The 21916-nt window shown below is 63.3% G+C and overlaps 2 protein-coding genes across 6 annotated transcripts; one reads left to right on the forward strand and one right to left on the reverse strand.

Annotated features, from left to right (window-relative positions):
• The first annotated feature begins 281 nt into the window (after nucleotides 1-281).
• ROBO4 (roundabout guidance receptor 4) lies at nucleotides 282-6809 on the forward strand. 5 transcript variants are annotated; one of them, XM_040534493.1, is made up of 14 exons: nucleotides 282-412; nucleotides 501-779; nucleotides 854-992; nucleotides 1067-1194; nucleotides 1818-1933; nucleotides 2032-2251; nucleotides 2324-2445; nucleotides 3035-3206; nucleotides 3287-3437; nucleotides 3526-3656; nucleotides 4228-4350; nucleotides 4432-4717; nucleotides 4838-5095; nucleotides 5216-6809. In XM_040534493.1, exons 1-14 carry the CDS (start codon nucleotides 292-294, stop codon nucleotides 6399-6401), a joined length of 3432 nt encoding a protein of 1143 aa, XP_040390427.1. In that variant the 5' UTR covers nucleotides 282-291; the 3' UTR covers nucleotides 6402-6809. The 5 variants fall into 5 exon arrangements, with proteins under 5 accessions (XP_040390427.1, XP_040390426.1, XP_040390428.1 ...); XM_040534492.1 differs by having other exon boundaries at nucleotides 4432-4503; nucleotides 4582-4717; nucleotides 4838-6809; XM_040534494.1 differs by having other exon boundaries at nucleotides 4432-4503; nucleotides 4684-4717; nucleotides 4838-6809.
• Nucleotides 6807-16025, reverse strand: ROBO3 (roundabout guidance receptor 3). The gene is made up of 25 exons (XM_040534495.1): nucleotides 15726-16025; nucleotides 13583-13909; nucleotides 12785-12942; nucleotides 12379-12713; nucleotides 11908-12035; nucleotides 11699-11823; nucleotides 11445-11616; nucleotides 11133-11341; nucleotides 10903-10984; nucleotides 10653-10818; nucleotides 10400-10566; nucleotides 10190-10311; nucleotides 9882-10098; nucleotides 9702-9814; nucleotides 9252-9423; nucleotides 8946-9131; nucleotides 8727-8868; nucleotides 8571-8659; nucleotides 8301-8489; nucleotides 8055-8217; nucleotides 7827-7988; nucleotides 7428-7534; nucleotides 7268-7345; nucleotides 7091-7198; nucleotides 6807-7011 (listed from the first exon to the last, which is right to left on the reverse strand). Exons 1-25 carry the CDS (start codon nucleotides 15871-15873, stop codon nucleotides 6851-6853), a joined length of 4026 nt encoding a protein of 1341 aa, XP_040390429.1. The 5' UTR covers nucleotides 15874-16025; the 3' UTR covers nucleotides 6807-6850.
• Nucleotides 16026-21916: the final 5891 nt, after the last annotated feature.

Raw genomic sequence — 21916 nt, forward strand, 5'->3', positions numbered from 1 at the left:
GGGGGAAGCAGCACCAAGGGCAGTTTGGGAAACCGTGAAATTTCTGCCAGATTTCAGATTGCAGTGCCCCCTTGAGGCTGTTCGCTCTGGTCCCTACCGATGGCATCCTGCCCTTCAGGCCTCCCAGCCCCAAGCCGACAGCTCATTTCTTCTTAACCTACTCTTCCCTTCAACCCAGTGGCTGCTCCCGCAGCTGAACTGCTTGCGTCCCTCCAGCACTTCCCGTCCCCTGCATCCGGCCATTGTACCCTAGCCGGGAGGGACCGGATCTTGAGAGGAAACGGGGAGGCCATGGCGGGCGGCTGGGCCACGGCACTGGGGCTGGGGCTCTGGGCCACCGCGCTGTGCCTGGGGGGCTGCCACCCCCTCGGGGGGGACACAGAGCCCCACACCATGGTGGAGCGCCCAGCTGGTAAGGACAACCTGGGGACGGGGGATGGGCGGGGGGATGGGACACCTTGAATGTGTCCCCACCCAGGGTGGCGTCCCCTTTCCCGCAGTGCTGCGGGACAATTTCCGCCTGCAGCCTGGCGACCTGGTGGCCACAGCGGGCCAGGTGCTGGAGCTGGACTGCGTGCCTCCCGCTGGGCACCCTGAGCCCCGCGTCACCTGGAGGAAGGACGGTGTCACCCTGCGCCCAACTGGGGGACGTCATCAGGTCACCCGCGGGAAGCTGCGGGTGGCCCAAGTGCGCAGGACCGACGCGGGGGTCTATGTCTGCGTGGCGGCCAACGCGGCAGGTGAGCGGCACAGCCGGGGTGCCCACGTCACTGTCCTAGGTAAGTGGTGGTGGTTGAGGGGCCTGGGACATGGGAATGTGCCACGTCACCTCCCCGATGTCCCCTCCCTGCAGAGAAGCCGGCCATCGTGCGGCGGCCAAGCGACGCCGTGGTGGTGGCTGGTGGCACAGTGGAGCTGGGCTGCAGTGCGCAGGGTGATCCCGTGCCACGGGTGCAGTGGCACAAGGAGAGCGGAGACCTGCCCTGGGGGAGGTAGGTGGTGGCAGGGTGGTGGTGTCACCTCCCCAGGGTGCGTGACAAGGGTGACGGGGTACCGCTGCCTGCAGGCACGAGGTGGACCAGGAGCACACGCTGCGCCTCTACGCCGTGACGGCCGCCGATGCCGGCACCTACACCTGCACAGCTCAGAGCCAGTTGGGCAGCGCCGCCGCCACCGCCCGTGTCCAAGTGGAGGGTCAGTGCCAGTGCACAGGGTCATCTAGGGGGGCGTCTGTGGGGGCCATCTTAGTGGGGCCCATCCAAGTGGGTCATCCAAGAGGAGTCCATCCAAGGGGGTCCATCAAAGAAGGGCCATCCAAGGGGTCCATTCAGGGAGAGTGCATCCTAGGGGGTCCTTCCAAAAGGAGGGCTCTGGCTGAGGAGGTCCATCTGAACGGTTCCATACAAGAGGATACATCCAAGGGGTTCCATCCAGATGAGGTCCATCTAAGGGGAATCATTCAAGTAAGGGTCAGACTAAGGAGTGTCCATCCAAGGGGGTTTGTCAAAGGCGAATCCATCCAAGAGAGTCCACTGAGTCCGTATAAGCAGGATCCAACCAAACAAGTTCCTCCAAGGGGATCCATCTGAGGGGGACTCCCATTAAAGTGGGATTCAGCCAAGAGGGATCCATCCAAAGGGTCCATCTAAGAAGGATGCAACAATAGGAGTCTATTATGGGGTCCATCCAAGGAGGCCATCCAAAAACTGTCCATCCAAGGGGGCCATTCAAGTGGGTCCATCCAAAGAGATATCAGGGGCCCCAGGCACGGCTATCTGGGGTGCAGGTGCCACCGCTACACTCGCCTTTCCCTGCAGACCAGCTGCCAGCAAGCCGGCGGGAGGCCACGCCACGGGACCTGCTGGCCGTGCGGCTGCAGCTGGACAACGGCACTGCACTGCCCACCGCCGCTGCCGCCTGGCTCCGCTGGCGGGTACGTGTACTGCCGGGACACCCCAAGAGAGCGGGCTGGGATGGGGCCCTCTCCCCACGTCCTGGCTGTGTCCCTACAGCCCTTTTCATCCCCTCCAGATGATGGCACCAGGGCCAGCGCCGGAGGGCTACGTGGTGCTGTACCGCTGCCTGCTCCCTGTCAGCACCGCCTGGTCCCAGCAGGATGTGGGCAGGGAGCTCAGCACTGTCATCCCTGCGCTCCGACGGGGCTACCAGTACGAGTTCAAGGTCCGGCCCTATGCCAGGGGGGCCTGGGGCTTGGACAGCAACAGCTGGCACCTCTGGATCCCTGAGGAAGGTACGCTGGGGTGGTGGGTGGGATGTGGGGGGCAATGGAGGTCCCAGGGTCTCAGCATTGCTGTCCCGCCAGTGCCGAGCGCGGCGCCCCAGCATGTCACCGTGGGCCAGGCTGAGCCAGGGAACAGCACCGTTGTCGTGAGCTGGGAACCACCTCCCCCTGATGCTCACAATGGCATCATTCGGGGCTACCAGGTTTGGGGGACAGGGGCCACTGGGGGTTGCTGGCCAAGGAGGATCCATTTGAGGGGCCCATCTAAGAGGGTTTCATTGAGGGGGTAGGGGGGCTGTGAAAGGGGAATCCATCCAAGGGGGAATCCATTCATGGCAGGGTGTCTATCCAATGGGATCCATTCAAGGTGGGGTCTGTTCTGGAGGGGGCGTCCATCCAAGGGGGAATCCATTCGTGGAGGGAGTTCCATCCAAGGGGGGTCATCCAAGGGGGAATTCATTCATGGTGGGGGTTGTGCCCAAGAGGGATCCATCCAAGGTAGGGAGACTATCCAAGGAGGTTTATCCAACAGGACCCATCTAAAGGGGGGGGGGTGCATCCAGGGAGAACCATCTAAGAAGTCTATTAAGGGAGGTCATCCAAGGGGACCTAATCCAAAAGGGTTCCTCAAGGGGCTTTCACCAAGGGGATCTCTCTATGGGACCAACCAAGGGGTATATCCAAGAGGGACCCATCAATAAGAGTCCATCCTAGGGGAGTCTATTCAACGGGGCACCCGTGCACATGCCAGTGTGGCAGTGCAGGATCACCACCTATTGGCCCCCAAACCAGGTCTGGTCCCTGGGCGAGGGCTGGTCGCACCCCACCAACAGGACAGTGGACGGAGGCACCCACCGCTTGGAGACCCCCTTGCCTGTCTCCGGGGCCAGATACTGCATCCAGGTGGCCGCATTCAATGGCGCGGGGCTGGGGGTCCCTAGCAATGCCACCTGCAGTGCCCTGGGTAGGGGACAGGGACCATGATGGGGCATGGTGGGGGGACGCAGCAGTGGCACAGAGGTGACATCAGCCATGCCCTTGCAGAAGTGACGGCGGGGAGCACTGGGATGGTGCGGGCTCTACGGCAGCCTGCTGTCATCGCAGCTGCCGGCTCACTGCTGTGGCTGGCCCTGCTCGCCCTCCTCCTCCTCCTCTGCCAGCGCCGCGCCAGGCAGGATGCCTTGGCACGCCACAGGTAAGTGGCCTGGGGAGGGGGGATGGCAACAGGGTCCCCTGGCACAGCAGGGACAAGGACGCTGATGGCAGATGCTGTTGCCCTGCAGACAGGGGGACAGCGACACACCATGGCTCAGCAGCCCCTGGAAACCCAGCTGCGTCCCCCAGAACCTCAGTGGCAGCGGCAGCCTCAGCAGCCGGCTCCTGGGCAGCGACAGCAGGGACCCCCAGCCCTCCTGTGAGCTCCGTGTCGGGAGCCCTCACCCATGGCTATGGCTATGGGACGCCCCCCCCCCCCCCTCAGTTGCTGTAGGACCGCCCACCAGTACCTGGGACCTTTCATCCTGTGCTATGGGAGCACCACAGGGTGCTATGGGACCCCCACCCAATGCCTAGAACCTCCCCCCGGGTGCTAGGGGACCCCCATAGAGTACCTGGGACTCCTCACCCAGTGCCAGGGGATGCCCACCCAGCACCTGGCACCAATCCCCTAAGGTGCTATGGATCCCCCATCTGGTACCTGGGACCCTACCATGCCCAACGGGAACGCCCAGTGATGCCATGGGACCCCTCACACAGTACCTGGGACCCCCACAGGGTATTAAGGGAACTTCAAAGGGTGCCCGAGATCCCCACCTCATGCATGGGACCCCCTGATGCCATAGGACCCCCCCTCCTTGGTCCCCCTCAGTGCCACCAGACCCTCTCTGCAGGCAGCAGGAACCCGGGGACAGACAGAGCCTGGGGTGCAGGGGGCAAGGGGCTCAGCACCTGTGGGTGCCCAGCCCTGACAGCTCTTGCCCTGACAGCCCTGTCCTCGGAGCCTCCGAGCCTCAGTCCAGCGACATCCCCCAACTGCAGCGACCTTCGCAGGGGACACCCCAAACCCAGCACCCTGAGCCCAGCACCCTGGGAGCACATCCACAAGAGAGGTGGGGACAGAGCGTGGGGATGGGGGGAGTGCGCCGCAGGGACACCTGGAGGTTGTTCACGGTGGCTGTGTCCCCACGCAGAGCTGGACCGAGTGCACAGCACCCCGGTGCTGGCAGCTGGACTCGGGACCATCCCCATCCCTGCGAGTGGTGGTGAGTGGGGGACACGTTTTGGCCCGGAGGCTGGGTGGCTTCAGCAGAAGGGACAGGACAGTGACGCCACGCTGGCAGGAGGGGACCTATGGTGGCTGCCAGCCGTCATCTCCCCGAAAGCACGGCGGGGCAGTGCCTTGCTGGCATCCATTGGCACTGAGACACTGGTGGCACCCCTAGGGCAGCCCCGCGCCTGGCACCCTGCAGGGACTCGGTGAGTCTACACGTTTCCTGGGGATGCCCTGGGTGATATGGGGTGGCCCCTTCCTGCGCCCCAGCCACGTGCTGCAAGATGGACCAGTGGCAAAAGCCAGCATGTCCCTTGTGCCTGCAGGTTCCCGGCCACTGGGTGCTCAAGGGACATGTCCCCAGTTACTGGAAACCCAAGAGACTCGTCCCCAGTCACCAGGAGCCCCAGGAACATGTCTCCGGTCACCAGGAAACCGAGGGACATCTTGCTGGTCAGCAGACACCCCAGGGACATGTCCCCAGACACTAGGAGCCCCAGGGACATGTCCCCAGTCCCGAGGAGGCCCAGGGACATGTCCCCAGACACTAGGAGCCCCAGGGACATGTCCCCAGTCCCGAGGAGGCCCAGGGACATGTCCCCAGACACTAGGAGCCCCAGGGACGTGTCCCCAGTCCCCAGGAGGCCCAGGGACATGTCCCCAGACACTAGGAGCCCCAGGGACATGTCGCCAGTCCTCAGGAGGCCCAGGGACATGTCGCCAGTCACGAGGAGCCCCAAGGATGTGTCCCTGATCATGAGGCACCCCAAGGATATATCTCTGGTCACCAGGAACCCCTGGGACATGTCCCCAGTCACCAGGAGCCCCATAGACATGTCCCCAGTCGCAGGGAGCTGCAGGGACATGTTTCTGGCCACCAGGCACGGCAAAGATATGTCACCAGCCAGTGGGTGCCCCAAGGACATGTCCCCAGTCATTAGGCACTCTAAGGAAATGTCCCCAGTCACCAAGCGCCCCAGGGACATGTCCCCAGCCACTGGGCCCTCCCTGCTCACCACATATCATGAGAACAAGTCCCCAGTTGCTGGGCACCCCAGGGACACATCACCAGACACCAAGCAACCGAGGGACATGTTCCTGGTCACCAGACATCCCAGGGATGTGTTCCCAGACACCAGGCACCCTGAGGATACATCCGTGGTCACCAGGCACCCCAGGGATGTGGCCACGGTCACTGGACGCCCCAAGAACATGCTCCTGGCCACCAGGCACCCTGAAGACGTGTCCCCAGACCCTGCCCGCCTTTCACTGGCGCTCAGCGATGGGGTCCTCACGCCACAGCAGGTGGCCGAGGACCTGGAGCAGGCACGGGAGGCCGCCCACCCCATGAACACCCCAGGGATGGAGCATCCCCCGATGCCAGCGGTGTCCCCAACACATCCCCGGTGTGTCCCTGTGCCCCGGTCCCTCTCCCCTCCGCACACCTACGGGTACATCTGCGGACCTCCTGCCTCAGAGCTGGGCGAGGGGGAGGAGGAAGAAGAGGAGGATGACGAGGAGGAAGAAAGGACAGAGACGTGGGACCAGGGAGGCTCCCCGGGGGGGTCTCTGCTGAATGGCTGGGGCTCCGTCTCGGAGGGAAATGTCCCCAGCACCCGCTGCAGCCTGGCGAGCTCCTCCGACGGCTCCTTCCTGCTCGATGCCAGCTTTGCCCGGGCTCTGGCTGTGGCTGTTGACAGCCTCTGCTTCAGCCTTGAGGATGCTGATGGTGCCCTTGCCCCCCTGAGTCACCAGGCATCGTTCCCTCTCTGTGGGGAGGTGGCCTTGGGGACAGGGACGGGCAGCCCCTGGGCCAGGGTGGCCAGCAAGCAGGGCGGGCTCCTTGCCGGGGACAGGAGGGACAGGAACGCAGCGGTCCCCAGGGTATAGAAGGTGGGAAGGCCAGAGCCTGCCTGGCTTGGCTAAAATCCAGCTTTATTCATTGATTCCCCCAAAAGGGGCTCTCTGCTAGAAAAAGCTACATGCAAAGGATGGGTGGCACCGGGGCAGCAGGTGCCCCTCCTGCTCTTCCTCCCTTCGTCCCTCCCAACCAGCCTTGGCCTCAGGGTCCTCATCCTTGTGGGGCACCCTCATCCCCTGTGACTGTCCTGGGCTGTCCCAAACCTCCTCATCCCTCCCGAGCATCCTTGTCCCTTCCGAGCATCCTCAGGCATCCTCAGCATCCTTGTCCCCACCCAGAGCATCCTTGTCCCTCCCTCAAGCTGCTGCCCACCCCGCTGGCTCTGTGCACACCTATTTATGCATCTCAGACAGAAATTAATGAGCATCCCATTTCTACCCCAACGTCGCCGTCCCTGTGTCACTGTCCCCACGCTGCCTCATCGCTCCTCATGCGGCGGGCAGGGTGACAGCGGGTCCGGGTGGCGGCTGCGCCCCGAGCCGTGGCCACGGGAGCTGGTGGAGCCACGGGACGAGGCACTGCCAGTGGTGGAGCAGCTGCGGGCCAGGAAGGAGGGCTTGCTGTAGGGGACGATGTCACCTGCAGGGGAAGGGACACAGCTGGTGGCGGCCCCCACCCTGACACTTGTCGTCGTGGTCGGCTCCCCAGGAGGGCTTACCCTGGCGGGGTGGGCGATGGGCAGCCTTGCGCTCGGCACCGCTCGGCTCCTGGCTGGGCAAGGGGCTGGGGGTCTCACCTGGGGGTGGCAGCGGGGGCGGCGGCAGGTCTGTTGCAGGGAGGGAGCGGGGGCTGAGCGCCACGGGCGGCCCCCGCCGCCCCCCGGGCACCCACTCACCTCCCAGATGCTGCTCCCGGCGGTAGCGGCTTCCTTTGGGCTTCGGGCGACTTTTCAGGGTCTCTGAGCGGGTTTTCCCTGGGAGTGATGGAGCATCAGACCCCCCCCCCCCCCAATGGTGAGACACCCCCAGCCCCCGCACTGGCACCCCGGGGCTCACCTGTGCCATGGGGGCGGTGGGCTCGGGGCACGCGGCCCTCGCTTGTGTCTGGGCTGCGGGGGCTCGGTGGGGGGCTTGGTGGCGGTCCTGTGCCACGGGGGGGCCTCCTGGGAAAGAGGGGGGGGTGATGTGGGGCTGGGGGTCACCGCCGCTGCCTGAAAGGGGTGGGGAAGTGGGGGGAGCATAGTGGGCCCCCCCGTGCTGTGCTGGTGGCCTGGCGGCACAGCTGGATTGCAAAGCCCCAGCCAGCTTGCACAGTGGCAGCACAGCCGGGTGGTGCTGCCCTGGCTGGACCTCAGTGTTACGCCCGGACCGCGGCGCCATGTCCCCATTGTGCTATGTCACGACAGGACATGGGGTGAGGCGGGCCTGGCAGCCTGAGCAAGCGGCATCTCCTACCGGGGCAGGCGGGGGCTGTCGAAGCGGTGGGGGCTGCAGATGTCCTCACGGGGTGTGGGTGCCAGCACGGCAGGGGACCAGCAGCCGGCAGGGGTGGCGGGTGAGGAGGCGGCGGGCTGAAGGACGCCCTCCCCGAGGGGACACCGGTCCTCCAGCCCCAAGCTGCAGGGAGCACAGGGTGGGCACTGGGGCCAGCGTGCCACAGCCCCCCTGGCCACATGCACTTACCTGCCCTCCTCTTCTCCTTCCTCCACCTCCTCCTCCTCCTCTTCCTCCTCCTTCACCTCCTCCTCCTCAGCGTATTGGCTGAGCTCGCTGGCCGAGGGTGGTGGGGGCAGCAGCTCTGTCCAGCTCAGCACGGGCGTTTGCACCGCTTTCCCCAGGTTTTTCCCTTTGGGGTTAGGGACGTGGGGCTGCAGAGACAGGGATGCCCCACAACGTCCCTGCATCCCCCTGGCACTGCCATGGCCCTACCGTGCTCGGGGCGGCCGGGGGCCAGGTGGGCGTACAGGGTGGCCGGCAGCTCGAGGCCGTGCTGCGAGCAGGGGCGGTGGAAGGTGCGCAGCTCCTCGCCGCCCGCCTCGATGCTGCTGTAGATGGGTCCCTCAGCAGCCCCTGCCCCGAATGGCTCCGTCTGGGCGATGTAGCGGGAGATGCCGGCCTCTGCAGAGCACAGCCAGCCCTGTCAGAGCTGGCTGTCACCCCCAGCCCCTTGCCAGCTCCCACCCCGAGCTGACCCCTCACCGTTGTAGTATCTCTCAGCGGTGTCCAGGCTGCTGGTGCCACCGCCACACCACGTGTCCACCAGCCACGGGTGACCGCCAACAGCAGCCCTGTGAGGACACAGGCTGAGGGCGCATCCCCGGGTGGGCTGCAGGTCCCAGGGGGCCATGCCATTACCTGGGGCTGCCACGCGCCGGAGCCGGGGTGTGCAGAAAGGCGAGCGCAGAGAGAGATGGAGGCTGGGCCGAGGGTGCAGTGGGGCCGCGGCAGGTCCCTGCAGCACCCATGGGTGCACCCGTAGGCGTGTAGGCAAAGGAGGCTGCAAGGAGAGGAACCCTGTGTGGGCGCTGGGGGCAAGTGGATCTGGGGCACCCAGGGCCGTGCCCGTACCCGTACCCGTGAAGTGGCTCAGTTCCTTCCTCCTCCGGCGGCGGCCGTAGAGCCAGGCACCAAAGCCAGCGAGGACGAGCCAGCAGGCACCGCCAATGCCAGCGATGAAGGCCGGCCGTCTCGCCATCTCCGCCAAGTGCTCAGCCACACCGCCCCGGCCTACTGGCCCCGCTTCCTGCTCCACAGGAGGTGCTGCAAGCAGAGGGGGATGGGGACACCGGCGGGTTCCGAGGAGCCATCCATGGCACCCACCCCAAGGAGGACCCCTGTAGCCTCCACCCATGGGTGCTGCACAGCTGTGGGGGCACTCACCAATACGGATGGGGACAGGTGCACTGCGAGCACCCACACCCGCCCCGGTGGCCGCTGCCACCTCAGCGCGATAGGGGACACCAGGCACTAGCCCCTGCAGCACCGTCGCCAGCACCGTCCCCTCCACGCTCTGGTTGATGTGGAATCGGCTCTCGTTGCCCAGGCACCAGATCTGGTGGGAGGATGCATCTTCATGGCGGGGGGCCGGAGGGGAACGTGGGGTGTGATGGGGACGTGGGATGCGATGGGGGCTTGGGAGGCGATGGGAATAATGTGTGTGATAAGGATGTGGAATGAGATGGAGATGTGGGATGTGATGGGGATACAGGATTCAGAGGGGACGTGGGATGGGCTGGAGATGTAGGATGCAATGGGGATGTGGGATGCAATGGGAATGCGATGAGAATGTGGGATGTGATGGGGATGTGGTCCCCTGCTGGCCCCACTTACCCGGTAATCACGAATGACACCATTCTGCTCAGCCAGCGGTGGCGGCTGCCACGAGATGCGGACGCTGGTGCCGTTCCCCACCACGCTGACGGCCCGTGGTGGGGCACTGGGGGCTGCGGGGCGACACGGGGTGTCATAGCCGTGCTGCCCCACATCCCCGCATCCTGTCCCCACACTCACCCGCCTCGGGGGTGCGCAGGGCACGCACAGCACTGTCGGGACCATGGAGATGGTGGAAGTAGGGCCGCACCTTCACCTCGTAGTCCTGGCCGCGGCGCAGCCCAGTGAGCAGGGCACCCCGCTCGCCCGGTGCCCGCACGTCCCGTGCCTCCCAGCGCCCACCACGCCGCCGGTACAGCACCTGGTAGCCCTGCACAAAGGGCGACGGGGGCTCCACCTGGGGACACAAGGGACGGGGACGGGGTGGGGGGGTCGTGGGAGGTGCAGCATCATGTCCCCCTCCCCTCCCGCTGTGTCCCTGCACTCACGGTCCAGGAGAGGCGGACGGCACCTGGCGGCAGCACCACTGGCTCCTGCAGGTGCACGGCCACTTGCGCCAGCTCCGTTGGCACCTGCTGAGGGTTCAGGCCTGGCTGCGTGGGGCTGGCATCTGCCAAAAAGCAGGATGGTGTTGGGTGCATGGCCACAGGGATGCACCAAAGGGTTCTGGGTCCCTTTGCACCTCTTCTGGGTCTCACCTTGGGTGCGGATGGGCTCCGAGACTCCACTGGGGTCGCTGAGCCCATGGGCGCTGACTGCCCGTACCAGGAAGAGGTAGACAGTGTCAGGGACGAGGCCGCTCACCGTGTGTGTCTCGCCCTCCACGTTGGCTGCCACTGTCTGCCACGGGCCACCTGCTGCCTCGCTGCCAGGGGACAGGGGTGACCCATGGCAGGGTGGCACCGGGCCACCAGGTCTCCATTGAACCTGGAGAGGGCAGCTGTGGGATACCTGAAAGCTTCCACAACGTAGGTGACAGTAGTGCCGCCGCTTTGCTCGTTCCCTTTCCAGCTCAGGGTGACACTGCTTTTGGTGACGTTGGTGACCAGGGGGGTGGAGGGTGGCCGAGGGATGATGGCAGGCTCCGGGGGTGGTGGGGAAAGTCCAGATCCATCACCTGTGGGGAGAGGCGCCGAGACCCACGGCAGCTGCTTCCCCAGTCCCGTGGCTTCCCTGGTCCCACAGCATCCCCGCGACTCACCTTGCACCTGCAGGGTCCCGCTCCAGCGCGTCTCACCCATCGAGCTGGTGGCCACACACTCGTACTGCCCCGAGTCTGTCACCTGCAAAGGGAAGAGCTCCTGCCCCATTGCCCTGCGCAGCCATCACCCTGGGCACCCGGCACCTTGGGCACCCAGCACCCCTTGCAGCCAACCCCCCATCTCAGCCCCCCCCCAGCCCTTCAGGGCTCCCCCCAGCGGGACGGCTCACCCGCAGGCTGCTGATCTGCAGGGTGCCGTTCTCCAGCAGGCTGGCGCGGGTCTCGGGGCCCGGCATGGCCCGGCCGTCCTTCAGCCACCCCACGTGGGGCTGGGGGTCACCGGCCACCCAGCAGGGCAGCCACACCGTGGCCCCCACCGGCAGCACCGTGCGGTTGGCGGGGCCCCAGTGGATGACAGGTGGCCCACGCTCGGCGGGCGCTGCAGGGTGGGGGAAATATCCAAATGAACCCCCACTTCCCTGCCACGGTTCAGCACGTGAGCTGAAAACGCACATTTTCTGCCTGACTTGGCGCCCACCTACCCGCCTCCACCTCCAGCAGCGCCTTGGCCAGGACGCTGCCGGCCACACTGATGGCCTGGCACAGGTAATAGCCTGCGTCGGTCGGCTGGACGGCGGCGATGGTCATGGCGCCACCGGGGGCTACCGAAAAGCGGCTGGCCGTCTGGGGGGGCTGGCCCGGGAACAGCAGCGTCTGGGGGAGGAAGGGAGGCAGGGCTCTGCCGTGTGGTGGGGGCAGGGGTGTCGGAGGGCTGGGGACAGTGCTGGGGACAGACCTGGCTGCCTTCCTTCTGCCAAAACACGGCCGGTGGTGGATTGCCCGTGGTCTCACACTGGAAGGTCACGCTGCGGCCAGGGGGGACGCTCTGGTCATGGGGCCAGGTGACAAGCTGGGGGGGCACTGGTGCAGGGGGGAGACAGAAAGAAAAGGGGGGGTTGCATACTTGCAAGCACGCTGGGGTGCTCCTTAGGGGTCCCCCCTTACCGCGCACGATGAGGGTGCCTGAGGCCTCCGACTTGCCCACGCTGTTCTCGGCCACACAGGTGTAGGTGCCCTCATCTTCCACACGCACCTGGCTGATCCTCAGGGTGTTGTCAGCCAGCAGCTCCCACCTGGGGAGGAACCCCCGAGCCCACGGCACCGGCGGGGCAGCGGGGTGCCACGAGGGTGCCATGGGGACATGGGGTGGGATGGGGACGTGGGGGGAGATGCAGGATGCAAGCAGGGATGTGGTTGCAGTATGGAACCATTGTGTTGGGGACGTGCGATGTGAAGGGGAGGCACCATGTGATGAGGATGTAGGTGTGGTGGAGATACAGGATACAAGGATGCGGTGGGGATGTGGGATGCAGTGAGGACATGGGATGAGGTACTAGCACACCCAGCCCCATTACAGATGCCCATCCCAGCACCGGCCGTGGCAACCTCTGTGCCAGCCCCTCGCCCACCACTTACCTTCCCGGTGGCAGCTCACCGTCCTCCTTGCGCCAGCGGGCTGTGGGCCGGGGGTCCCCCAGCGCCTCACAGGGGAACTCGGCCGTCTCGTCCACCAGGACCGCTTGGTTTAGTGGCCGCTTGCTGAACGCGGGGCGTTCTGTGGGGCAGCTGCTGTCTGTCACAGCCCTGCCACCCCCAGCCCCCCCAAAAGCACATCCTCGCCCCCACGCACCAAAGACCACCAGCTCAGCCGGCTCGCTGTCCCGCTCCCCCACCATGTTGGTGGCCACGCAGACGTAGATGCCAGCATCGCTCTTGCGTGTGGTGGCCATCATCAGCTTCCCACCACGGATCTGCCAGGAAGCCAAGCTCAGCCAGGGCCGAAACACCAACCCTGGTTTTTGGGGACCACCCTGTCCCTCACCGTGATGCGCTCGTCCTTGTCATTGAGCTGGGCACCGTTCTTCTTCCATGAGACAGTGGGCTCAGGGTGGCCGCGGGGTGGAACGCACTCAAGGACGGCCGGCTCACCCACCGCCACCACCACATCCCCGGGGGGCTGCCGGAAATCATCCCGCAGCACTGGGAGGGGAGGGATGCCACGGTGTCAGCCCTGCCTCAGTTTCCCCATCTGTATGCTCCTTCTGCAGCGGGAACCCCTTTTGTGGGCAAAGAACACCCTTTCCCAGCATGGAAATGATTTCCCAGGGGACAGCAATAAAACCCGGTGATGCTGCAATTAATGTTTGCATGACCGAGGAGCGATTCTGGTGCTTAATCCAAGCCCAGTGCAGACTGCCCCCCATTGTGCATCCACCCCCATCCCTCTCGTGTCCCCCATCACCCCCAAACCCTGGTCCTGGGGCTTATTCCCAGGGCTGACACCCAGCCCCACAGGACCCCAGGGTGCCACCAAGCCACCCAACAAAGCACGGGAAGCCAGGGGATGCCACCAGGGACAATATTTTCACTTGTTTTCATTTAGCTGCACCAGGGCTGGGGGAGGGGGGTGGGATTCACCCCCTCATCCCCATAGGGTGGCAGCAGCCCAGATCGGAGGTGACAACAGGGAAACAGAGGGGGGCTGGAAGACCTCTGATATCCCCCGATGCCCCTCCAAATGAGCCATTCCCCGTGACGTTTTCCAGCGCTGACCAGGGCAGCAGCTCTGCCCCAAGCCAGCGGCTGGGAAAAGGGGGGTGACAGTATGGAGGGTGCTCACCAGCCACCTCCAGCGAGGCGTTCCTGCTGGTGGCTTCACCCAGGTAGTTCCTGGCCACACAGACGTAGACGCCCTCGTCAGGTTTGCCGCGGCGGCCATGGATGATGCGGAGGAAGAAGAGGGAGCCGCCGGGCAGCAGCGTGCGGTGGGAGCGGGGGTCTTCACGGTCCGTCTCCACCCGCTCACCGTCCTTGTACCACTCGACGGCGGGCGGGGGGCGTCCTTCCACCTTGCAGCTCAGCGTGGCCGGCTCACCCTTGGACACCAGCAGGTCCGAGGGGTGCTCCACGATGCGGGGTGCCGAGTCCTCCAGCTGTGGGTGGGACCCTGAGGAAGCATGTTGCATACCCTGAGGATGCTCAGCCCCCAAGGAGGTGAGATGAAGTGTGGCCAGGGCTCAGCTGGCGGTGGGGAGGGCTCCCATGCATCCTCCCCCCCCATGTCACTCCTGTGTGTCCCCCTCCCTGGTCCCCCCGTGTGGGCTGGGAGCAAGGCCAGGAGGGTGCAGGGCAGGAGATGTGGGGATGGGGACACGGATAGGGATAGGGACAGGACGGAAATGGGAGAAGGAGGAGGGAGAGGGGGAGAGGGAGGGAGAGGGGATGGGAACATGGATAGGGATAGGGACAGGATGGAAATGGGAGAAGGAGGGAGATGGAGAGAGAGGGGGAGTCAGGACAGGGATTGGAATGGGGACGGGGACAAGGACAGGGAAGATGCTGGGGAAGATGCTGGACCAGGAAGCCTGGGCAGTGGAGGAGAGGAGAAGGGCAGTCAGGGCCCACAGTGTGCAGGCACTGTCCCAGGAATGGTGGGTCGGCAGGGCAGGGCGGTGGCTGCAGCCGGGGGGCTCAGTAATTAAGGGGCCTGGCCCGGTGCTGTACGGACGGCTCAGTGCAGCACGGTTTGTCCCCGTTTGGTACTTTTGGTGCCTGCTTCCCCTGGGATGTGGCACGCCAGGAGTTGGTGACATCAAGTTGCAGAAAATGTTTGGTTTTAATTTAAAAAAATAACATAAAATGCCTCCCCTCCCCATCAAGTCTGTGCGGCTGTTTCTCAATGGATCCAGGGAAATCCCTATCGTTAAGGCAGGAGAATTAATTAACGCTCATTAATGCTGGTGCCTGCGTTGTATTTGTGCCAAGCCAGAGTTCAGAGCAGCGTTTGCCACGCAGAGACCCCCCAAACTGGGCCGGGCCAAGAAATCCCAGCCCCTCGGTGAGCCCTTCGGGAGTTAATTAAAGAGCGAGACTTTAATGACGCCCCAGCCCCGGCTTCCTCCAGGCTGTGACCGAGTGGCACGGCCCGCTGTGTCCCCAGGGCCACCAACGGTGTGTCCCGACGGGTCCCCCAGTGCCATTTCGGCGTGCCCCAGCGCCGGCGCTGCAGTTCGGGCTTCGGGCACGGAGCGTCACTGCTGTCACACGCAGATGGGGGGGGGGGGGTGCGTGCGGGTAAGCGGCGCCGGGAGCCGGGGGGGGTCACCCCTGCGGGACAGAGGGGAGCCCTGGGCGAGAGGGATGTGCCGCCGTGGGGACGGGATGCTGCGGGGTTCCAGGCACCCCGGGGGACGCTGCTGGGCGCGGGGCTAATTGGGACGAGCCGGGGGGGGTCCCCTTCCCGAGCCCAGCCGGCTGCGATGGGACAAGGGGGTCCCGCAGGGGGGCTCCTGCAGCAAGGCTCCCCCTCCCTGATCGGCCCGCCCTGACCCAAACGGAGCAAAAATTTGGGGCTCGAAGAGAGGGGAAGAGCTCCAAAAGTGCTCTAAATGCAGCCGGACGCCCCCGTCCATCCGGTACCGCCTCTGCCCCGGAGACCCTCCCGGCTCGGGGAGCGCGGTGGCTTTGGGGACACGAGAGCGGCCCCGGTCTGGGGCACGGGGACGATTTGGGAACATGCGGAGCTCCCGGCTCGGGGTCGCAGGGTCGGTTTGGGAAGCACGGATCTTGTTTGGGGGATGTGAAGCCGCTCCCAGTCGCAGGACAAGGAACAGGTTTTGGAAAACGGGGCTGCCCTGGGGACACGGGACGGATCCGCGTGTGGGGACGCGGGGACGCTCTGGGGACGCGGGGCCGGTCCCCGTTCAGGTCCCGGGTCGGGGCTGCGGGGCTGCGGGGCCGGGACGGCGGGGCCGGGCGCGTACCGTTGGCGGCGGTGAGGTTGCGGAGGTCGAGCGCGGTGATGCTGCCGTTGAGGCCGAGCAGCAGCTCGGAGGAGTTGGACATCTCGGCCGCCAGCGAGTCCGCGAACAGGTTCATCTGCAGCAGCGTCTTCAGCAGGTACCGCAGCATGCTGGCACGGCTCGGCACGGCCCGGCACGGCCGGACCCGGCACGGCCTGGCCGGATCCGGCACGGCACGGCTCGGCTCGGCTCGGCGCTGCCAGACCCAGAACGGCACGGCAGGACTCGGCTCAGCTCGGCGCGGCACGGCCGGACTCAGCACGGCTCAGCTCGGCACGGCACCGCCCCCCGGTCCCGGCGGGGAGCGGGGGCGAGGCCAGCGAGAAGCGGAGGGGGGGGTGGGGCACAGAGGTGGGGGGTGGAGAGAAAAGGGGGGGACCCGGGGGGGGACGGTCACGCCTGGAGGGGGGGGGCAGAGGGTCCTGAGCTACTCCCCCCAGCCGAGGGGGATGGAGGGAGGAGGAGGATGAAGGGGAGGAAGAGGCTGCTGGGGAGCCCAGGACGATCCCACAATATGTCGGGTCCCGGCTCTGCCATCACCCCCTGCTCTGCCCTTGCAAAACGCCTCCCGAATTCATAACTGGCAATTAGCGGCTTTATTAATGCGACGGGCTACCGTGTGAAGCAATGCACCTTTTCGGAGCTGGCTGCTCCCGGCGCTAATTGGAGCCCGAGCGTGGCCCCCCAGCTGCATCCCCCCGGCCAGCTGCATCCCCCCGGCGTGAGAAGGGGCTCGTTAGGGTGGCACTAATGACCAGGCTGGAAAAGCACAAAGCTGCGGCTGGCGACGGGGTGGGGGCAGCGAGGGGGCTCGGGGTGTGCGGGGAGGATGGGAAGAGGTGCCTGGGAAGGGGAACGGGTGATGGGGAGACAGCGGGGTGACAGCTGTGTGCACATCTGGAGGCGCCTGTGCTCCCCCCTTGCCACAAAGCTGGAAGAAGCAGCCACCGGGCACACACATCTGGATGCACACCTGCAGACGGGAGCCTGTGCGGCTCAGCTCATCTGGGGTACGAATGTGCTCCACCACAGGTTCACATCTGGAGGCTTTTTTCGGGTCATTGTTTGTGCACAGCTGGGAGACAGCAGGCTTTTATGATGCAGAACTGGAGTGCAGCTGTTGTGCACAGCTGGGAGGCTTGGGCATTTTGTGTGCCCGCAGCTGGACGGGTCCCTGGTGCCACAGCTGTGCACATAGATGCAGGCACCTTTGTGCTGAAGTGCGCACACATCTGGAGAGCTGCATACTTTGAATCTGCGTGCATCTGGAGCCATGGCGATGTTTAGCGTGCTTTCAGCTGGATGTGCAAATAGGATCTGGGTGAGTTCACATCTGGCCATACGTCTGGAGGGCTCTGGAGAGCGGGCACACACATGGAGCTGTGCTGGGGGACACAGGTGTACATCTAGAGGGGTGCAGAGATGTGCAGGCGTGCACAACTGGAGGGGCACGGGCCATGCACACATCTGGTGGCATGCTGGCGTGTGTGTTGGGTGCACATCTGGATTCCTGAAGCCCTCTGGCACATCTGTGAACACCTGGGAGCCACTCCGCCTCTTTCAGCCCCAGCCAGGAAAGTCACTGCCGCGACCACAGAGCTCCTATCTGGGCATCTGCAGGGCCATGCATTATTCATGCCTCCTCTTGTTCATGGGCAAGAAGAGAAAGCAAATAAATATTAATTTAATAGTAACACAAAGCTTTTCCATTTCTCCTGCTGGGCTTTCAGCAGTCCAGGGACTCCCGGTAGGAAAAAGTGGAAATAAATTACCTGCAGAATAACAGGTTTATCCAACTATTATACAAACAATTCTCTGTGTTGGTAATTGAAAGTGATGCTGGCATATTTAACGCCATGGCATCTTCCACCCCCCGAGCCTGGGGTTTCTGTGTGCCCCCGAAAGCCAAGCAGCGAGGACAGGGCATCTCCAGCATCTCCTTGGCCGGGAAAGGGAGTAGAGGAGGACGTTAATCCCCTCTAAGGCGGTGACAAGCCATGCACCGGGGATCCCACAGCTACCCGTCCCCAGAGAGCTTTTGGGCCTCTTTTAATGGAGTGCTCTGAAGAGAGGAGAGTTTTTAATGTGAATCCGAGGGTTTCGGGAGCCCTGGGGATCAAAGCACCCAGCCCTGGCTTGTTGAAAATCCTCCACGTTAACCCTGCTCTGGGTCACCCAAGGCCTAGGACAGGGGAGAGAGGCTCCTGAGGGCGGCACACGCAGATCCAGCCCCCAAAATCACCTCTTGGGACGGGGAAAGCAGACAAAGGAACCACCTCGTCCCAGCAGCTAATCCCCCGATTTGTCCCTGTTAATCAGCTGGGCAAACAGCGAGCGCGGGGTGCTGCTGGGGGCACTGCCTCCTCGTTAGCAGATTTATCGCCGCCGCGCCGCCGAATTGCCCTTTAATTCGGCGATTAGTGGCTGTTTGCGCAGGGCTTGGGCGCCCTTCGGCGTGGCCGAAAATCGCTCCTCGGCATTTTTGCGTCAGGTTAGGACGAGGGCGAGACTCTCCCCAGGCTTTGCCCTCCGCGTCCCTCTTTTATCTCAGCAGTCTCCGTCCCCGCCTTTCCCAACCCTCTGCGGCGTCGCCGGGCGGCATCGGGGTGGGGAAACTGAGGCACGGATCCGCAAGGTGGGAGCCGGGCGGGCGGGAGCGGAGTAATGACAAGCGGCGAGGCGTTTGTATGGGCAAATGAGCGGCTAGGAGCCCCCATGCCGATACGGGGGATGTAAATCCCTCACAGCCCGGCTCTTAGCATACCCCCGGGGAGTTCCCCGCTATCGCCCGTGTCCGCGGCTGCCTGGAAATGCGGCGCGTTGAATATTTATACAGGGCACGGGACGGCGTGCCAGGGAGCAGGGCCCCGGGCACAGCAAGGGGGAAGGGACGGGGCGCTTTAGGTGGTGACACCGGGGTGCTGGAGAGGAGCAAAGCGGGGTGTCTTAGGGGATGATGGCGGGATGCTTTAGGATGATGCTGGGGAGTGCGGTGGGATGCTGCAGGGGCGATAATGGCGTGTTTTAGGGGATAATGCCCGGGGGCTTTAGGAGATGATGCTTTAGAGGAGTGTTGGAGGGATGCTTTAGGGGATAATGCTTCAGGGTTTGCTTTAGGGTTGATGTAGGTTGCTTTACAGGAGTGTACTGGGATGTTTCAGGTGGCGACACTGAGATGCTTTAGAAGATGATGCCAGGGTGCTTTAGGCCATGAAGCTGGGATGTTTTTGGAGGGCAAACTGGTGTGCTTTAGGTGATGATGCCAGCACGCTTTAGGGGAGGATGGTGTGATGTTTTAGGGGACGATGCCAGGAAGGTTTAGACGACACTGCTGGGATGCTTTAGTTGAGCACACCGGGATGCTTTAGGGGAAGACACTGAGATGCTCCAGGAAATTATGCTGGGATGCACCAAGGGATGATACCAGGATGTTTTAGGAGATGATACTGGGATGTTTTAGTGAAGGGGGGTCAGATGCTTTAGGGGATGATGCTAGGATGCTTTCAGTGAGCACGCTGGGATGCTTTAGGGGAATACTTTAGAAGCTGACACTGAGCTGCTTTAGGAGATGATGCCATGATACACCAGGGGAGGATACCAGGATGTTTTAGGGGATGATGCTGGGATGTTTTCAGTGAGCACACTGGGATACTTTGTAGGCTGCTGCCGGGATGCTTTGTGGGAAGATTCTGGCGTGCCTTAGAGGAGCGGTGTCGGGATGTCTTCTCCCCCACGCCTGGCAGGCGCAGCAGGGCAGTGAGTCAGGGACTCCTTGCAGGGCATCACAGCCCGCCTCATTACCACTGCCTTTGGGAAGCCGGAGCCCATGTGTTCTCGAGATGAGCAGCTTGGTGTATATTAACATCCCATTTCCACCTCTTCAATGCAGAGTTTGCCCAGATCATTCATCAGCCGGGCCTCCCTTCAGGGCCAGGGGAACCAGGCAGAGCCCAGCAGCTGGGTCACAGCGAGCAGCGAGGGCTGCGCGTCCCTGAAGCCGGGTCTAACAGGTAGTGGCTCATGTGCGAATCGCTGCTTTGGGGCTGGCGCATCATTGGGAAAGGCGCTATCAAAGCTGTGCTTAATTGGGTGGAAGGGTTGTTTGCATGGCCACTAATGGGGGATCAGAGGGCCAGGGACTGATAGCTGACGGCCATACAAAGGCAACCAATTACTTGCTTGTCTGCATTATGTATTAACCCATCTGGGGCTGGGATATTGGCTTTGAAAGGGAGACAAAGGCGGAGGCGTGACAGTCCGCCCCCACCAAAGAAGCCTGCCTGGGCCCCTTTGTGCGTGGGGCTGGGCAGCTGGATGCTGCCTCCTCCTCCCCGCCATTGCCCATTGGGATGTGGCCCCCGAGGGTGTCCCCAGGCGCAGTGGCAGTGTGCTGCCTTGCTTGGCATCCCCACGTCCTCCTAAATATTGCATCGCCTCCGCAGGCATCCAACGCCTTTTATCTCCTTTCATCAGCCCCTGCTCTTTGCTGCCCACTGCCACATGCCGGGAAAACCCGTTCGAGCTTCTGCTTTAATTGGCATCAGCCACCATCACTGTTAATAAGTTTACGTTTCTTTTCATCAACATGCTTTTGCACTGGGAGGTTAATTATGAACAGGTCAGTAAATTGCAGTAAACACTAGTCCGGGAATATCTAATGGCTTGCCCACTTGGCTCTTTGCTGATTGTTAATCATCGTGATTGGGTTGGAGGGGTGGTGTGAGCGCCGAGGCGCTGGTTTCCCCAGGGTGGCAGCATGGTGGGGCAGCCACTGGCTGTTTGTCCTCCATCCGTGTGTCTCCAAAGCTGCCTCGCTGCACAGGTGATGCCAGCTGAGAACGGCCACCGCTCGTCATACCACCTGCACCAGCACCCTCCAGCATGGCTGGAAACACCCCCGGAGACACCACGACAGCAACTGTGTGTTGCGGTCAATAGATGAACCGCCTGGGTTTGGTGTCACTGCAATGAAGGAGACGTGGTTCGTTCTCTTGACACCAGTACCAACCCAGACTGTGCGGCCGGGGTGCCTTCGTGGTGGCATTTCAGACCCCGCATCCATCCCTAATTAAATTAATCCTGACCAATGTATACTGCCAGCGGTGCTGGTTGATGCGATGCAATGTGAACGCTCACCCAGCTGGTGCCAAGCTCAGTCTGCGTCTTGCTGCTGCTCAGCAAAAGATGGCACAGAGTCTTTATTCTTATTTTTTTATTTTTTATTGTATTTCCCTGCTTTTCCCAATTAAACAGAGAGCTTCAAATGAAATAGGAAAGCTGAGGGAAGAGGAAATCAGCACCAATTAACACGGAGTGAGCTTTTTGCTGGTGTGGGGGCAACCGCAGAGATTCTGGCTCCCGTTTGCACCCCTTTCCCCTCCATTACACCAAGGATGCCCTAAATTTGCCTCTGTCCTGAGATATCTGGGAGCAAAGCAGGAGCCTGCGGGGTGGCCAAGGATGGGCACAACTCGCTACAGGAATGACCGGCACCGCTGATGAGCTCCTTGGCAGGGCAAGGAGGGGGACGAGCCCCGTGCCAACATTTCATTTGCAAATGGTCAAACAGCCCTAATGGAGATGCAGGGCTGCATCGCAATCAGCTGCTCTAGAGGAATAATGAATTTTTCAATACGTAATTAACCGTTAACCTCATTTGCATCCCTCCCCTCCGCCTGCTCCCCTGCATTATGGAGAGCCCCTCTAATTGGGTTCTGATTAGCTCAGAATGGGGCGTGGGGGGGTGGGGTGCGTGTGTGTGTGCAGTGCTGGGGGGAGAAGGGGCGGATGGTAACGGGGACACTCGGGGGCTTGGGCACAGGGACACCCGGCACTGAGGATGTGCAGCAATGGCTGCATTGTTCGGGGCTCGCAGTCTCGGTGGATGTGCTCTGGGGACGCACCGGCAGGGGTGGTGATGGGTGCACCCCTTTGGGGACACTCCAGCAGCGGGCACATCCCTTCGGGAACCCAGCTGTGGGGACAAAGCATCAGGGACTGAGGCGGGGACATCTGTCTGGGGACCTGGACTGGGGGACACACAGCAAGGCAGGCAGTGGGGGCATCCATCAGGGGACGCGCTGGGAGGGTTTCGGCGGGTGCATCCCTTTGGACACCCTTTGGGGACGTGCTAGCAAGGGCGTGCATCCCTT

The sequence above is a fragment of the Cygnus olor genome, chromosome 22 (genome assembly GCF_009769625.2).
Source record: "Cygnus olor isolate bCygOlo1 chromosome 22, bCygOlo1.pri.v2, whole genome shotgun sequence".
In the NCBI taxonomy this organism is placed as follows: domain Eukaryota; kingdom Metazoa; phylum Chordata; class Aves; order Anseriformes; family Anatidae; genus Cygnus; species Cygnus olor.

Bases quoted from the DNA above. Each gene is read 5' to 3' on its own strand.
- ROBO3 (XM_040534495.1), bottom strand. From the start codon at position 15,873: ATGCTGCGGTACCTGCTGAAGACGCTGCTGCAGATGAACCTGTTCGCG. The intron at 10,099-10,189 runs GTGAGTGCAGGG...TTGTGTCCCCAG, and splicing joins CCGTCCGCCTCTCCTGGACC to GTGGAGCCCCCGTCGCCCTT. The intron at 8,869-8,945 runs GTACGGGTACGG...CTCTCCTTGCAG, and splicing joins GGAACTGAGCCACTTCACGG to CCTCCTTTGCCTACACGCCT.
- ROBO4 (XM_040534490.1), top strand. From the start codon at position 292: ATGGCGGGCGGCTGGGCCACGGCACTGGGGCTGGGGCTCTGGGCCACC. The intron at 780-853 runs GTAAGTGGTGGT...CCCTCCCTGCAG, and splicing joins TGCCCACGTCACTGTCCTAG to AGAAGCCGGCCATCGTGCGG. The intron at 3,438-3,525 runs GTAAGTGGCCTG...GTTGCCCTGCAG, and splicing joins GATGCCTTGGCACGCCACAG to ACAGGGGGACAGCGACACAC.